Source organism: Hypanus sabinus, chromosome 15 (assembly GCF_030144855.1).
Source record: "Hypanus sabinus isolate sHypSab1 chromosome 15, sHypSab1.hap1, whole genome shotgun sequence".
NCBI lineage: Eukaryota > Metazoa > Chordata > Chondrichthyes > Myliobatiformes > Dasyatidae > Hypanus > Hypanus sabinus.
In genome coordinates this window covers 92,568,246-92,585,785 of record NC_082720.1, presented here as the reverse complement: position 1 = coordinate 92,585,785, position 17,540 = coordinate 92,568,246, and the positions used below count along the sequence as shown (strand labels likewise).

Sequence of the window (17,540 nt, the reverse complement as noted above, 5' to 3'; positions counted from 1 at the left end):
TATAGGAAAGATATCAATAAATTAGAGAGAGTGCAGAGATGATTTAATAGGATGTTACCTGGGTTTCAGCACTTAAGTTACAGAGAAAGGTTGAACAAGTTAGGTCTCTATTCATTGGAGCGTAGAAGGTTGAGGGGGGATTTGATCGAGGTATTTAAAATTTTGAGAGGGATAGATAGAGTTGACGTGAATAGGCTGTTTCCATTGAGAGTAGGGGAGATTCAAACGAGAGGACATGATTTGAGAGTTAGGGGGCAGAAGTTTAAGGGAAACACGAGGGGGTATTTCTGTACTCAGAGACTGATAGCTGTGTGGAATGAGCTTCCTGTAGAAGTAGTAGAGGCCAGTTCAGTTGTGTCATTTAAGGTAAAATTGGATAGGTATATGGACAGGAAAGGAGTGGAGGGTTATGGCTGAGTGCGGGTAGGTGGGACTAGGTGAGATTAAGAGTTCGGCACGGACTAGGAGGGCCGAGATGGCCTGTTTCCGTGCTGTGATTGTTATATGGTTATATGGTTAAAAGGTGGTGAATTTGTAGAATTTGTTGCCACATGCAGCTGTGGAGGCCAAATCCTTGGGTGTATTTAAGGCAGAGATTGATAGGTTCTTGTTTGGACGTGGCACCAAAGGTTGCAGGGAGAAGGCTGGGAACTGGGGTTGAGGAGGAGAAAAAAAAGAATCTGCCATGATTTAATGGCAGTGCAGACTCGATGGGCTAGATGGCCTAATTCCGCTCCTGTGCGTTATGGTCCAAAATATGAACTGTACTTTTTCTATAAATGCTGCTTGGTCTGCTGAGTTCCTTCAGCAGTTTTTGTGTGTTTTTCCAGTCTGCTGTTTTCCAGTCTTCCAGAACCATTCCAAAATCTAGTGATTCTTGAAAGATCATTACGAATGCCTCCACAATCTCTTTAGCCACCTCTTTTGGAATCCTGGGGTGTACATCATCTGGTCCAGGTGACTTGTTTACCTTCAGACCTTTCAGTTTCCGAAGAATCTTCTCTCTCGTTATGGTAACTATATGCAAGACAAGCTTTTCACTGCATCTTAGTACATGTGACAATAATAAACCAATTCCAGTAATTAACCCTGGAGGAAAAGAGGGGAGATGCAGAGGCAGCAAGATCCCATTTTGTGTCTGCCATTCGCAAACTTGCTATTTGTTTCAAAGGTGGAGTCAGCAAAGCTACTGATGGCCATTCGGACAGTGGTGTTTAACCAGGTTTTCCTGTCCTTTCCCATGATTCTGCTGCTGTACCCCATCATGGAATGGAGGGGTAACCTGTGTGGGCCTGAGCTGCCCACCTTCCACTGGGTGCTATTTGAGCTCTGCTTCCTCGGCCTGCTCGAGGAGGTCTTCTTCTATTATTCCCACAGGTGAGTGAGAACCATCATCTTATCTTAACTCACGAGCAGCCATTTCCTCCTTACCCCAACGTCCACCACTCCCTGCCACTGTCTGATGCATGTTACTTCCAGTTCATCAACGTCTCTACACCTCTACCCCTCAACACAGGAGCAGATCATTCGGCCCTCTGTGTCTTTGTGGATCCTGTCTGCCTGCTTGTTATCCATGTCCCTCCATTCCCTGCCTGTTCATGCCTCTTGAACTCCTGAATGTGATATTGCATCAGTTGTAAGAGTCTGACCTCTGGAGGTCCCTCCAGTGACCTACTTGGCTGTTTCATCTGAGAAAAAACAGGAAATGGGTGTGGGAAAAGGCCCCTCTGTTCTTTTATTCTTGCAGGAATGTTTGCCAGTGCTGCTCGGGGGGGTTTAAACTAGATGTGCAGGGGGCAGGGATCCAGAATACGAGAGAAGATGATATGATGAGGGATAAGGGACAGGTGGGGAATACACGTTTCCCAAATATTAATTGTGTAAAGGAGAAAGGTGAGACAGAACGTGTTGGAAAAGTTACATGTACAGAGGGTTGGTCAGAAGGAGCATGGGGTTAAATGTGTAGAAGGTTTGGGTGATCTTGAGAAGGTCATCAAAATTCAAGGTGCAATTAGCCCGATGGAAGTTCAAGGAGCTGGGTTAAGTACAATAGACAGTGTTTTAAGCAAAGAGAGGAGGAATGGGCTAAGAATTCTATACTTGAATGCGCGTAGTGTCAGAAATAAGACAGATGAGCTTGAAGCTCAGATGAAAACGGGGAACTACGATATTGTTGGGATAACGGAGACATGGCTGCAAGGGGATCAGGCCTGGGAATTGAGTGTACCAGGGTATACGTGCTATCGTAGAGACAGAAATATGGGAAGAGGGGGTGGGGTGGCCCTGTTGGTGAGGAATGAGATTCAGTCCTTAGCAAGGGGTGACTTAGGAACAGGGGAAGTAGAGTCTGTGTGGATTGAGCTGAGGAACAGTAAGGGTAAAAAGACCCTAATGGGTGTTGTGTACAGGCCCCCAAACAGTAGCGTGGATATTGGGTACAAGTTGATTAGGGAGTTAACATTGGCATGTGCTAAAGGTAATGCAGTCGTTATGGGAGATTTCAACATGCAGGTGAACTGGGAGAATCAGGTAGGTGCTGGACCCCAGGATAGGGAGTTTGTGGAGTGTCTAAGGGATGTATTTTTGGAACAGCTTGTGCTTGAGCCAACCAGGAACGAGGCTATTTTGGACTTGGTGATGTGTAATGAACAGGAATTGATAAGTGATCTTGAAGTAAAAGAGCCATTAGGAAGTAGTGATCATAACATGATAAGTTTTTATCTACAATTTGAGAGGGATAAGGGCAGATCAGAGGTGTTAGTGTTGCAATTAAATAAAGGAGACTACGGAGCCATGAGGGAAGAGCTGGCCAAAGTTAAATGGGCGGATGCCCTGGCAGGTAAGACAGTGGATCAGCAGTGGCAGATATTCTTGGGTTTAATACAAAAGATGCAAATGCAGTTCATTCCAATGAGAAGGAAGGATTCAAAGAGGGGGAAGGGGCCACAGTGGTTGACAAAAGAAGTCAGAGATTGTATAGCATTAAAGAAAAAGAAGTATGATAGGGCTAAGATGAGTGGGAATTCAGATGATTGGGAAAGTTTTAAGGAACAGCAGATCTTAACTAAAAAAGCAATACGGAGAGAAAAAATCAGGTATGAGCTCAGTCTAGCCAGGAATATAAAAGGGGATAGCAAAAGCTTTTTTAGCTATGTGAAGAGAAAGAAGATAGTTAAGAACAATGTTGGCCCCTTGAAGAATGAATTGGGAGAAATTGTTATGGGAAACAGGGAAATGGCAACAGAATTTAATGCGTACTTTAGATCTGTCTTCACCAGGGAGGACACAAGCAATCTCCCAGATGTATGGATGGGCCAGGGTCATAAGATATCAGAGGAATTGAAACAGATTGACATTAGGAAAGAAACTGTGATGAGTAGACTGATAGGACTGAAGGCTAATAAATCCTCGGGTCCAGATGGTCTGCATCCGAGGGTTCTAAAAGAGGTGGCTCAGGAAATTGTGGATGCATTGGTAATCATTTTCCAAAGTTCCTTAGATTCAGGATCGGTTCCTGAAGATTGGAGAGTGGCTAATGTTATCCCACTTTTCAAGAAGGGAGGGAAGGAGAAAACGGAGAACTATCGCCCTGTTAGCCTAACGTCAGTCGTGGGGAAGATGCTTGAGTCCATTATTAAGGACGAAATAGTGGCATATCTTGATGGCAGTAATAGGATTAGGCCGAGCCAGCATGGATTTACCAAGGGCAAATCATGCTTGACTAATCTGTTGGAGTTTTTTGAGGGTGTAACGAGGATGTTAGACGAGGGTAAGCCAGTGGATGTAGTGTACCTAGATTTTCAGAAGGCATTTGAAAAGGTGCCACATAGGAGATTGGTGAGTAAAATCAGAGCTCATGGCATTGGGGGCAGGGTTTCAACATGGATAGAAAACTGGTTGGCAGATAGAAAGCAAAGGGTAGCAGTGAATGGGTGTTTCTCGGACTGGCTGGAGGTGACTAGTGGGGTACCACAGGGCTCTGTATTGGGACCACAGCTCTTTACGATTTATGTCAACGATTTAGATGAGGGCATTGAAAACTATATCAGCAAGTTTGCTGACGATACTAAACTGGGTGGCAGTGTGACATGAGAAGAGGACGTTAGGAGAATACAGGGAGACTTGGATAGGCTGGGTGAGTGGGCAGATACTTGGCAGATGTCATTCAATGTGAAGAAATGTGAAGTTATCCACTTTGGAAGCAGGAACAAGAGGGCAGAGCATTGTCTGAACGGTGTAGAGTTAGGTAAGGGAGAAATGCAAAGAGACCTAGGAGTCCTAGTTCATCAGTCAATGAAGGTGAATGAGCAAGTGCAACAGGCAGTGAAGAGGGCAAATGGAATGTTGGCCTTTATTACAAGGGGAATTGAGTACAAGAGCAAGGATGTCCTTTTGCATTTGTACAGGGCCCTGGTGAGACCACACCTGGAATATTGTGTACAGTTTTGGTCTCCAGGTTTAAGGAAGGACATTCTGGCAATTGAGGAAGTGCAGCGTAGATTCACTAGGTTGATTCATGGGATGGCAGGGCTGTCTTACGCAGAGAGATTGGAGAGATTGGGCTTGTACACACTGGAATTGAGGAGATTGAGAGGAGATCTGATTGAAACATTTAAGATAATTAAAGGATTTGATAGGATTGAGGCAGGAAATATGTTCCAAATATTGGGAGAGTCCAGTACCAGAGGGCATGGATTGAGAATAAGAGGTCAGTTATTTAAAACAGAGTTGAGGAAAAACTTCTTCTCCCAGAGAGTTGTGGAGGTGTGGAATGCACTGCCTCGGAAGACGGTGGAGGCCAATTCTCTGGATGCTTTCAAGAAGGAGCTAGATAGATATCTGATGGATAGGGGAATCAAGGGATATGGGGACAAGGCAGGGACTGGGTATTGATAGTGAATGATCAGCCATGATCTCAGAATGGCGGTGCAGACTCGAGGGGCCGAATGGTCTACTTCTGCACCTATTGTCTATTGTCTCTTGTTTTATAGCTTTTAACTAACTTTTAGATCAATCTAGCCCTTTCCTCACACATAGCCTTCAATTTTTTGGAAATACTCCACTTGGCTCCTTTGCCATATCAATATTCTGATTGTGAATGGCTGTCCCAATGTCTGCATGATCCCACTAGTCAAAGACTAGTTTATTCCTAATCTCTGCTTCTGTTTTATAACCAATTCTCAATCCCCAATTCGTGTGTGTCAACATTCAATAACAAAGTACACTGCAGGTCAAGAAGAGAATTAATGTTTCACCCAGGTTATTGGTTGACGTGTGTACCATGGACCCGGGAAAAGTGGATTTGGTGACGTGTGCAGATAGAGAGTTGCCAGCTTTGTTGTTTGGCTGATTAGTTTCTGTATTAATTCTCTCCAGGTTATTCCATCAGCCAACACTTTACAAATATATTCACAAGAAGCACCATGAATGGACGGCACCAATTGGAATAATCGCCTTGTATGCCCATCCAGTTGAGCATGTGGTAAGTGGTGTTTCAAGGAAATCTGGAAGGCACAGGATAGATGTTTCCCAAAGAGGAACAAGTATTCTAAAGGGAGGCTGAGATGACCGTGGCTGACAAGTGAAGTCAAAGACAGCATAAAAACAAAAAAAGAGGGCATATAATATTGCAAAAATAATTTGGAATGTAGAGTATTGGGAAGCTTTTTAAAACCAGCAGAAGGGAACTAAAACGTTTTCTAAATGGGGGTAGAATTCAGAACTCCTAGGTGCAAAGGGACTAGGGAGTCCTTGTACAGGATTCCCTAAAGGTTAACTTAATGGTTGAGTCTATGGTGAGGAAGACAGATGCAATGTTAGCATTCATTTCAAGAGGACTAGAGTAAAGCAAGGATGTGATGCTGAGGCTTTATAAGGCACTGGTGAGACCTCACTTGGAGTATTGTAAGTAACTTTGGGCCTCTTATCTCAAGATTGTAGAGTTTATACATTCTTTGATGAGAACACAGAACAATACAGCACAGTACAGGCCCTTCGGCCCACAATGTTGTGCTGACCCTTAAACCCTGCCTCACATATAACCCTCCACCTTAAATTCCTCCTTATACTTGTCTAGTAGTCTCTCAAACTTCACTAGTGTATCTGACTCAGGCAGTGCATCCCACGCACCAACCACTCTGAGTAAAAAGCCTTCCTCTAATATGGAAATAAAAAGTAATCTTGCTTAAAATATTAAAGAAATGTGTCATCTTTAACTTTATGCCTTTTGGAAATCAGGTAATCTTTTACTCGCTTAACTATTCACAGTAACAAAAATTTTGACCAGGGGTGCCCAAACCTTTGCATGCCACTGTAGCTGTAACATTACCTCTCAGCTCTTAAACTCAATCCCACGGTTGATGAAGGTCAATGCACCGTATGCCTTATTAACTACAGAGTCAACCTGTGCAGCAGCTTTGAGTGCCCTATGTATTCGGACCCCAAGATCCTTCTGATCTTCCACACTCCCAAGAGTCTTACCATTAATACTATATTCTGCCATCATACTTGACCTCCAAAATGAACCACCTCACACTTATCTGGATTGAACTCCATCTGCCACTTCTCAGCTCAGTTTTGCATCCTGTCAATGACTGCTGTAACCTGACAGCCCTTCACACTATCCACAACACCTCCAACCCTTGTGTCATCAACAAATTTACTAACCCATCCCTCCACTTCCTCATCCAGGTCATTTATATTTAAAAAAATCATAAAGAAACGGGGTTCCAGAACAGATCGCTGAGGCATACTACTGGTCACAGATCTCCATGCACAATATGACCCGTCTACAACTACTCCTTGCCTTCTGTAAGCAAGCCAATTTTGGATCCACAAAGTAAAGTCCCCTTGGATCCCATACCTCGTTACTTTCTCAATAAGCCTTGCATGGGGTACCTTGTCAAATGCCTTGCTAAAATCCATATACGCTACATCTACCGCTCTACCTTCATCAGTGTGTTTAGTCACATCCTCAAAAAATTCAATTAGGCTCGTAAGGCACGAGCTGCCTTTGACAAAGCCATGCTGACTATTCCTAATCATATGCCTCTCCAAATGTTCATAAATCCTGCCTCTCAAAATCTATTCCATCAGCTTACCAACCACTGAAGTAAGACTCACTGGTCTATAATAATTTCCTGGGCTATCTCTACTCTCTTTCTTGAATAAGGGAACAACATCTGCAAGCTTCCAATCCTCCGGAACCTTTCCCATCCCCAAAGATGATGGAGAGATCATTGCCAGAAGCTTAGCAATTTCCTCCCTCGCCTCCCACAGCAGCCTGGGGTACATCTCATCCTGTCCCGGAGACTTATCCAACTTGATGGTTTCCAAAAGCTCCAGCACATCCTCTTCCTTAATGTCTAGCTGCTCAAGCTTTTCAATCTGCTTTAAGAAATCCCTACAATCACCAAGATCCTTTTTTGTAGTGAATACTGAAGCAAAGTATTCATTAAGTATCTATTCTATCTCCTCTGGTTTCGTACACTCTTCTCCACTGCCACACTTGATTGGACCTATTCTCTGACGTCTTATCCTCTTGCTCTTCACATAATTGTCAAATGCCTTGGGGTTTTCCTTAATCCTGCTCACCAAGGCCTTCTCATGGCCCCTTCAGGCTCTCCTAATTTCATTCTTAAGCTTTTTCCTGCTAGCCTTGTAATCTTCTGGATCTCTATCAATACCTAGTTTTTCCAGAATCAGGTTTATTATCACCAGCATGTGACGTGAAATTTGTTAACTTAGCAGCAGCAGTTCAATGCATAATCAAGCAGAGAGAGAAAATGAATGAATAAATAAATAAATAAATGAAACATGATAATAATAAGTAAAAAAGTAAATCAATTGCATGTATTGAATAATTTTTTTAAAAAAAATGTGCCGAAACAGAAATACGGTATATTTAAAAAAAATGAGGTAGTGTCCAAAGCTTCAATGTCCATTTAGGAATCGGGTGGCGGGGGGGGGGGGGGGGGGCGGGAAAGCTGTTCCTGAATCGCTGAGTGTGTGCCTTTTTTGAACCTTTCATAAGCTTTTCTTCTTGACTAGTTCTTCAACAGCCTTTGTACACCATGGTTCTTGTATCCTGCCATCCTTTCCCTGTCTCATTGGAACTGGGTGTCATTGTACACCAGTCATTGAAGGTGAGCATGCAGGTACAGCAGGCGGTGAAAAAGGCAGATAGTACGTTGGCATTCATAGCAAAAGGATTTGAGTACAGGAGCAGGGAGGTTCTACTGCAGTTGTACAAGGTCTTGGTGAGACCGCACCTAGAATATTGTGTGCAGTTTTGGTCCCCTAATCTGAGGAAAGACATTCTTGCCATAGAGGGATACAGAGAAGGTTCACCAGATTGATTCCTGGGATGGCAGGACTTTCATATGAAGAAAGACTGGATCAACAAGGCTTATACTCACTGGAATTTAGAAGATTGAGGGGGGATTTTATTGAAACGTATAAAATTCTAAAGGGATTGGACACGCTAGATGCAGGAAGGTTGTTTCCGATGTTGAGGAAGTCCAAAACGAGGCGTCACAGTTTAAGGGTAAAGGGGAAGCCTTTTAGGACTGAGATGAGGAAAAACTTCTTCACACAGAGAGTGGTAAATCTGTGGAATTCTCTGCCACAGGAAACAGTTGAGGCTGGTTCATTGGCTATATTTAAGAGGAAGTTAGATATGGCCCTTGTGGCTAAAGGGATCGGGGGTATGGAGAGAAAGCAGGTACAGGGTTCTGAGTTGGATGATCAGCCATGATCATACTGAATGGCGGTGCAGGGTCAAAGGGCCGAATGGCCTACTCCTGTACTATTTTCTATGTTTCTTTGTCTATGTACCTATGCAGAACACCATGCAAATATCCCCTGAGCATTTGCCACATTTCTGCTATACATTTCCCTGAGAATGTCTGTTTCCAGTTTAAGTTATCAAGTTCCTATCTGATAGCCTCATATTCCCCCTTACTCCAATTACACACTTTCCTAACTTGTGTGTTCCTATCCCTCTTCAATACTATGGTAAAGGAGATAGAATTGTGATCACTATCTCCAAAATGCTCTCCCACTGAGAGACCTGACACCTGACCAGGTTAATTTCCCAATACCAAATCAAGTGCAGTCCCTCCTCTTGTAGGCTTATTTACATATTGTGTCAAGAAACCTTCCTGAATATACCAATCAAACTCCACCCCATCTAAACCTCTTGCTCTAGGGAGATGCCAATCAATATTTGGGAAATTAAAATCTCCCACCATGACAACCCTGTTATTATTGCACCTTTCCAGAATCTGTCTCCCTATCTGCTCCTTGATGTCCCTGTTACTGTTGGGTGGTCTATAAAAAGCACCTAGTTGAATTATTGACCCCTTCTTGTTTCTAACTTCCACCCACAGTGACTCAATACTTATTGTTCAGAGGACTGCCACAGGGGTACTCTCTAGAATCTGACCCTTGCCTTTCCCACTCCTGACTGTTACCCACTTACCTGTCTCCCGATGCCCCAGTGTGACTATTTGCCTATAGCTCCTCTCTGTCACCTCCTCACTTTCTCTGACCAGACAAAAGTCATCTAGCTGCATCTCCAGCTTCCTAACCAGGTCTGTAAGGAGCTGCAGCTTGACGCGCCTAGCGCAGATGTGGCCATCCGGGAGGCTGGGAGTCTTCCGGACATCCCACATCTGATGTCCAGTATGGAACACTGGCCTCACAGACGTACTTCCAGTTTCTATTCTCCATAAGTAACTTACCTCGCCTCGATCCGTTATTGCTGAAGCCCCGTTGAGCCAAAGCCCTCCTACTCTGTGTACCTCTACTCCATTGCACGCTGCTCAATGCCCGCTCTATAAAGCTGTCTCCTTTTTAAACTCTTCCCACTGGTCTAACTCACTGACGTCCACATACCTGTGCAGTCGTTCCTCAATCAAACCGCCAAAGGAAAAAACGATCTTCTTTTATACTCTTCCCGCCGGTCTAACTCGCTGAAGTCCATGCGCCAGCACAGTCATTCCTTGATTTCTTTACTCAGTGAGTTGTGGACACCTGGAACAAACTACCTCGTTGTGTAGTTAAGAGTAGTACTTTCGAGACTTTCAAATCTAAACTCAGTAGTTATTTGAACATAGTATGTGCATAGGAATCTGGCAAGCTTTGTTGGGTCAAATGGCCTGTTCTTGTCCAACCTTTGGAATGTTCTAATATTCTCTCTCTCAACCTTACCTCCCCCAACACTTTCCCCCCTCCAATCCTCACCCCTCTTTCTCACCTCTACCTCCCTCAACATTCACTCGGCTGCCTTCTTTCCTCACTTCTCTCTCTACAGTTCTCCAACATGCTTCCACCGATGATTGGCCCAATCCTGCTGCGATCCCACTTGGCAACTGTAACGTTGTGGTTTTCCTTGGCACTGTTAATCTCCACCATTTCTCACTGCGGATACCATCTCCCGCTGATGCCTTCTCCAGAATTCCATGATTTCCATCACCTACGGTAAGTCCTGCCTGAGGTTAGGAGCCAGGCTGCAGGAAGCAGATCTCCTGCTGGTTGATTTCTCATTGGGGAGGTTGGTTGAAGACCATTTATTTAGTGTATTACATACCCTGTAACGGGTTAAGAACGACCAGCAGAAATGGACACACCTGGAGTCTGAGTCTTCCGTTATAAACACTATTTTATTAGTAACTACGTATCCATGTGGGATTTGTTCCGAGACCCCCCCCCCCCCAACGGATACCAAAAAATGCGGATGCTCAAGTCCCTTATTTAACTTGCCTCAGTGCAGTGGTCTTTAGGACCCTGCAGAACCATGGACATTATTTAACATGTCTTAGTGTGGTGGACATTAGGACCTGGCAGTGCTGCTCTGAATCCGCAGTGTTTCTGTTCACAGTTTGAAATACATACGTTTCTTAAGTGTTTTATATGATAGAAAGGTAAAATATGTACTATATACTAAGAAAAACGTTTGACTAACTGACCCTAAATAATACTGGATGTACCTGTTCCGACTTCAAATCCGACTTAAAGACGGACTCAGGAGTGGAACTTGTTCATAACCCGGGGACTGCCTGTACTTACTTATAATACCTAATACAATGTAAATGCTATGAAAATAGTTGTTATACTCTATTGTTTAGGGAATAATGACAAGAAAAAATAGTCTGTACATGCTCAAATATGGAGTGCTGGAGAGAGAACTTCCGGGTTTTCCCGATCCGCGGTTGATTGAATCCGCGGATAAGGAGGACTGACTGTAATATAAAACCAGATAAGGCAAACAGGTTAGCAGAGTATATGCATATATAAGTGAGTAAATAAAGTTCCCAAATTTCTCCCAGCTCAGGTGATAAATGGTACAGTCTAATGATGGTATAGGTTCAGTTCAGTCATATATATAGTTCAGTTCTGGATATTGAATTGGGTAGGTTGAAGAGAGAGAGAGAGATGTTTTGTCTTCCCAGTGCCGATGCCGTCAAATCTTCCACATTGTCCTCCTGCTCCCGAAACTTATTAAAGTCACCGACTGTGACCACACAAAAGAGAATGCTGTTTTCACATGGTAAAGCTATCAACCCAGGCAAGGGTTAAACATACCGATAGCTTCCCACTGGTCACCCCTTTGTCCACACTGTGAGCAAAAACTCCACCTTTGTCATGGGCACACAAAGCTCTCTCAGTGTCAGTGTCTTCCATGTCTCTGGTGTGTCTGATTACAAAGCCAGTTGACCTTGTATATATTCCACAAGTGCTAAAAAACCAGCTGTCCATCATATAGCTCCACCCTGCCATAACCATGGCAAACCAGTAACAGGTTAAAAGGGACCAGCAGAAATGGATACACCTGGAGTCTGAGTCTGATGAATTTTTGTTGCTCTCTCTCATCTTTGAAATAGCACACACGTTCTCCGCTCTCTCTCATTTTAACAGAACAGTCCACATTTAATAATCCTTCAGATCTCGTCACAAGTGGTGTGCAGTGTGACGAACACAATACGAGATCCTTCAGTACAGAGCAGGGACCGATCTTCCATTTGGACAGAGGAATGCGGTATTGTGACCTCTGAGTCTAAAACACCAGGGGCATTCAAACTATTGAAAGGCATTAGGAGCAGTCCTCTTACGCACAAGGCTGGAGCTGTTGCAGCTTTCACAGGGTATGAGAATAAATGCCTTGTCCACGGTTGGATGTCAATGACTAATGCTGTAATGTGGGAATCGGGAATTGGTGCTGTGACCTCTACTGTGTGTGGGCCAAATGGCCTGATTCTGTTCCTATACCTTCTGGTGTTGGATGTGAATGTAGAAGAGATAATCAGCAAGTTCACAGATGAAACAACAGTCGATGGTGCCGTGGACAGTGAGGAGGATTGTTTAAGGCTGTAGCAGGACCTAGTTCAGATGGAAAGTTGGTCAGTGTGTTGGCAGATGGAATTTATTCCTGAAAAGTACGAGGTGATGTATTTTGGCCAGTGACATAGGGATAGAGTATGTACAGTAAACAATCAAATGTTACTGAACAGAGTGACTGAGGGATCCAATTCAATATTTTCTTGAAAATGGCAACATAGATACTGAAGGCCTTCAAAGGTTGGTGTATAGACCATAGGAGCCGGGACATTATGCAGAATGTAGAACTCACCCTGCAGTTTGAAAGGTAGAAGCTAAAGTCAGATGTATCAATATTACAATGTAGTAAAGGGAATTACAGAGGCATGAGTCATGGAGGGGTTGTCTATGGAGTCTCTGTGGGTGAAAGTTAGGAATAAAGGATCAATAACTCTACTGGGTGCTATTACAGACCACCCAATAGTAACAGGGACATCGAGGAGCAGATAGAGAGGCAGTTTCTGCAAATGTGTAAGAATAACAGGGTTGTTGTAGTGGTAGATTTTAGTTTCCCAAATATTGATTGGCATCTCCCTAGAGTGAGGGGTTTAGATGGGGTGGAGTTTGTTAGGTGTGTTCAGGAAGGTTTCTTGACACAATATGGAGATAGGTTTACAAGAGCAGAGGCTGTACTTGATCTGGCATTGGGAAATGAACCTGGTCAGGTGTCAGGTCTCTCAGTGGGAGAGCATTTTGGAGATAGTGATCACAATTCTATCTCCTTTACCATAGCATTGGAGAGGGATAGGAATAGACAAGTTAGGGAAACATTTAATTGGAGTAATGGGAAATATGAGGCCATCAGGCAGAAACTTGGAAGCATAAATTGGAAACAGATGTTCTCAGGGAAACGTGTGGAAGAAATGTGGCAAATGTTCAGGGAATATTTGCGTGGGGTTCTGCATAGGTACGTTCCAATGAGACGGAAAGGATGGGAGGGTACAGGAACCGTGATGTACAAAGGCTGTTGAAAATCTAGTCAAGAAGAAAAGAAGAGCTTATGAAAGGTTCAAAAAAATTACATAATGATAGAGATCTAGAAGATTATAAGACTAGCAGGAATGAGCTTAAGAATGAAATTAGGAGAGCCAGAAGAGGCCTTGGCAGACAGGACTAAAGGAAACCTCAAGGTATTCTACAAGTATGTGAAGAGCAAGAGGATAAAACGTGAGAGAATAGGGCCAATCAAGTGTGACAGTGGAAAAGTGCATATGGAACCGGAGGAGATGGCGGAGGTACTTTATGAATACTTCGTTTCAGTATTCACTACAGAAAAGGATCTTGGTGATTGTAGGGATGACTTACAGTGAACTGAAAAGCTTGAGCATGTAAATATTAAGGAAGAGAATGTGCGGAGCTTTAGGAAAGCATCAAGTTGGATAAGTCACCGGGACCGGGGATAGGATGTACCCCAGGCTCCCATATAGCCCCTGCCTTAAATTCCTCCATATACCTGTCTAGTAGTCTCTTAAACTTCACTAGTGTATCTGCCTCCACCACTGACTCAGGCAGTGCATTCCACTCAGCAACCACTCTCTGAATGAAAAACCTCCCTCTAATATCCCCCTTGACCGTCCCTCCCCTTACCTTAAAGCCATGTCCTCTTGTACTGAGCAGTGGTGCCCTGGGGAAGAGGCGCTGGCTGTCCACTCTGTCTATTCCTCTTAATATCTTGTACACCTCTATCATGTCTCCTCTCATCCTTCTTCTCTCCAAAGAGTAAAGCCCTAGCTCCCTTAATCTCTGATCATAATCCATACTCTCTAAACCAGGCAGCATCCTGGTAAATCTCCTCTGTACCCTTTCCAATGCTTCTACATCCTTCCTATAGTGAGGTGACCAGAACTGGACACAGTACTCCAAATGTGGCCTAACTAGAGTTTTATAGAGCTGCATCATTACATCATGTCTCTTAAACTCTATCCCTTGACTTATGAAAGCTAACACCCCATAAGCTTTCTTAACTACCCCATCTACCTGTGAGGCAACTTACAGGGATCTGTGGACATGTACCCCCAGATCCCTCTGCTCCTCCACACTACCAAGTATCCTGCCATATACTTTGTACTCTGCCTTGGAGTTTGTCCTTCCAAAGTGTACCACCTCACACTTCTCCGGGTTGAACTCCATCTGCCACTTCTCAGCCCACTTCTGCATCCTATCAGTGTCTCTCTGCAATCTTTGACAATCCTTTACACTATCTACAACACTACCAACCTTTGTGTTGTCTGCAAACTTGCCAACCCACCCTTCTAACCCCATATACTTAATGAATAATTTGCCTCAGTATTCACCAGTGAAAAGGACAAGGGCAATTGTGGGGATGACTTGCAGTGGACTGAAATACTTGAGCATGTAGGCATTAAGAAAGAGGATGTGCTGGAGCTTTTGAAAGGTATTATGTTAAATAAGTCACTGGGTCTGGAAGAGATATACCCTACCCTACTGTGGGAAGCAAGAGAAGTGATTGCTGAGCCTCTGGCAATGATCTTTGCATTATTAATAGGGATGAGAGAAGTACAAGAAGATTGGAAGGTTGCAAATGCTATCCTCTTGTTCAAGAAAGGGATAGAGCTAACCCAGGAAATTATAGATCAGTGAGCCTTACTTCAGTGTTGGGCAAGTTGTTGGAGAAATCCTGAGAAGCAGAATTCATGAGCATTTGGATAGACATAATCTGATTAGGGATAGTCAGCATAGCTTTGTCAAGAGCAGATCATGCTTTACGAGCTTGATTGAATTTTCGTGAATGTAAGAAAACATTCTGATGAAGGTAGAGCAGTATATATGGATATCAGTAAGGCAGTTGATAAGGTTCTTCATGCAAGGCTCATTCAGAAAGTAATGAGGTATGGGATCCAAGGAGAGCTTGCATTGCAGATCCAGAATTGGCTTGCCCACAGAAGGAAAAGGGTGGTTGAAGATGGTTTGTATTCTGCGTGGAGGGCGGTGACCAGTGTTCCGCAGGGGTCTGTTCTGGGATCTCTCCTCTTTGTGATTTTTATAAATGGCTTGGATGAGGAACTAGACTGGTAGGTTAGTAAGTTTGCTGATGACACAAAATTTTGGGGTGTTGTGGAGAGCCTGGAGGGCTGTCAGAGGTTGCAGCAGGACATGGATATGATGCAGAACTGGGCTGAGAAGTGGCAGATGGACTACAGCCCAGATAAGTGTGAAGTGGTTCAGTTTGGTAGGTCAAATTTAAAGACAGAATATAATATTAATGGTAAGACTCTTGACAGTGTGGTGGATCTGAGAGATCTTTGGGTCCACCTCCATAGGACACTCCAAGCTACCACACAGGTTTCATCTGTCACTTGTTTGCCCATTCTCCTAATCTGTCTAAATCATCTACAGCTTAATGTGAAAAAGACTAAGGAGCTGGTGGTGGACCTGAGGAGGCCTAAGGCACCGGTGACCCCTGTTTCCATCCAAAGGGTCAGTGTGGACATGGTGGAGGATTACAAATACCTGGGGATATGAATTGACAATAAACTGGACTGGTCAAAGAACACTGAGGCTGTCTACAAGAAGGGTCAGAGCCGTCTCTATTTCCTGAGGAGACTGAGGTCCTTTAACATCTGCCGGACGATGCTGAGGATGTTCTACGAGTCTGCGGTGGATAGTGCTATCATGTTTGCTGTTGTGTACTGGGGCAGCAGGCTGAGGGTAGCAGACACCAACAGAATCAACAAACTCATTCGCAAGGCCAGTGATGTTGTGGGGGTGGAACTGGACTCTCTGACGGTGGTGTCTGAAAAGAGGATGCAGTCCAAATTGCATGCCATCTTGGACAATGTCTCCCATTCACTCCATAATGTACTGGTTAAGTACAGGAGTACCTTCAGCCAGAGATTTATTCCACCGAGATGCAACACTGAACGTCATAGGAAATCATTCCTGCCTGTGGCCATCAAACTTTACAACTCCTCCCTCAGAGTGTCAGACACTCTGAGCCAATAGGCTGGTCCTGGTTTTATTTCCACTTGGCATAATTTACTTATTATTATTTAATTATTTGTGGTTTTATTTCTACTCTATCCTTGGTTGGTGCAACTGTAACGAAACTCATGCAACTGTAACAAAACCCAATTTCCCTCGGGATTAATAAAGTATGTATGTCTGTCTTCTCTACCTACTCAAAACTACCTGCCCCCCACCAGTCTTCATAACGTTTACAAAATTTTTTAACAAAGCCATCAAGTCTGTCATCCAAATCATTGACGTATAATGTAAAAAGAATCAATCTCAACAGAGACCACTGTGGAACTCCACTAGTTACTGGCAGCCAATTAGAAAAGGCTTCCTTTATTACCACTCTTTGCCTCCTGCCAATCAGCCTGCTTTATCCATGCTAGAATCTTTCCTGTAATACCATCGATTTGTAGCTTGTTAAGCAGCCTCATGTGAGGCACCTTGTCAAAGGCCTTCTGAAAATCCAAGTACACAACATCAACTGATTTTCTTTTGTCTATCTTCCATGTTATTTCTTCAAAGAATTCCAACCGATTTGTCAGGCAAGATTTTCCCTTGCTGACTATGGCCTATTTTATCATGTGTGTCCAAGTACTCTGAGACCTCATGCTTAATAATTAACTCACTGAGGTCAGATTAACTGGTCTATAGTTTCCTTTCTTCTGCACGTCTCCTTTCTTGAAGAGTGGAGTGACATCTACAATTTTCCAGTCCTCCAAACATGCCAGAATCAAGTGATTCTTGAAAGATCATAACCAATGCATGTGCTAACTCCTTAGCAAACTCTCTCAGGACTCTGGGATGTAGTCCATTTGGTCCAGGTGACTTATTCACTTTAAGACCTTTGGGTTCGTCTAGCACTCTTTCCATTGTAATAGTGATGGCATACACTGCTGCTCCCTGATACTCGTGGACCTCTGACACAGTGCTAGTGTCTTCCGCAGTGATGACTGATGCAAAGTACACGTTAAGTTAATCCACCATTTCTTTATCCCCTAGTACTACCTTATCAGCATAATTTTCCACTGGTCCAATATCAACTCTCACCTCACTTTTACTCTTTACATAACTGAAAAAAAAAATTTTAGTATCCTGTTTTCTATTATTGGTTAGTTTCCCCTCATATTTCATCTTTTTCCTTCTTATGGCTTTTTTAGTTCCCTTTTGTTTTAATTTAAAAACTTCAT

General features: G+C 43.6%; 2 protein-coding genes across 7 annotated transcripts in view; one reads left to right on the top strand and one right to left on the bottom strand.

Moving 5' to 3' along the window:
• The window catches only part of LOC132405715 (uncharacterized), a 321,522-nt gene that overhangs the window by 164,949 nt on the left and 139,033 nt on the right, over positions 1–17,540 (bottom strand). The window lies entirely within an intron of this gene.
• The window catches only part of faxdc2 (fatty acid hydroxylase domain containing 2), a 112,063-nt gene that overhangs the window by 81,741 nt on the left and 12,782 nt on the right, over positions 1–17,540 (top strand). For all 6 annotated transcript variants that reach the window (XM_059990753.1, XM_059990754.1, XM_059990751.1 and 3 more), the window contains exons 6-8: positions 1,172–1,377; positions 5,377–5,482; positions 10,316–10,482. In XM_059990753.1, coding sequence (XP_059846736.1) covers positions 1,172–1,377; positions 5,377–5,482; positions 10,316–10,482 — 479 coding nt within the window. The remainder of the gene's footprint in view (positions 1–1,171; positions 1,378–5,376; positions 5,483–10,315; positions 10,483–17,540) is intronic.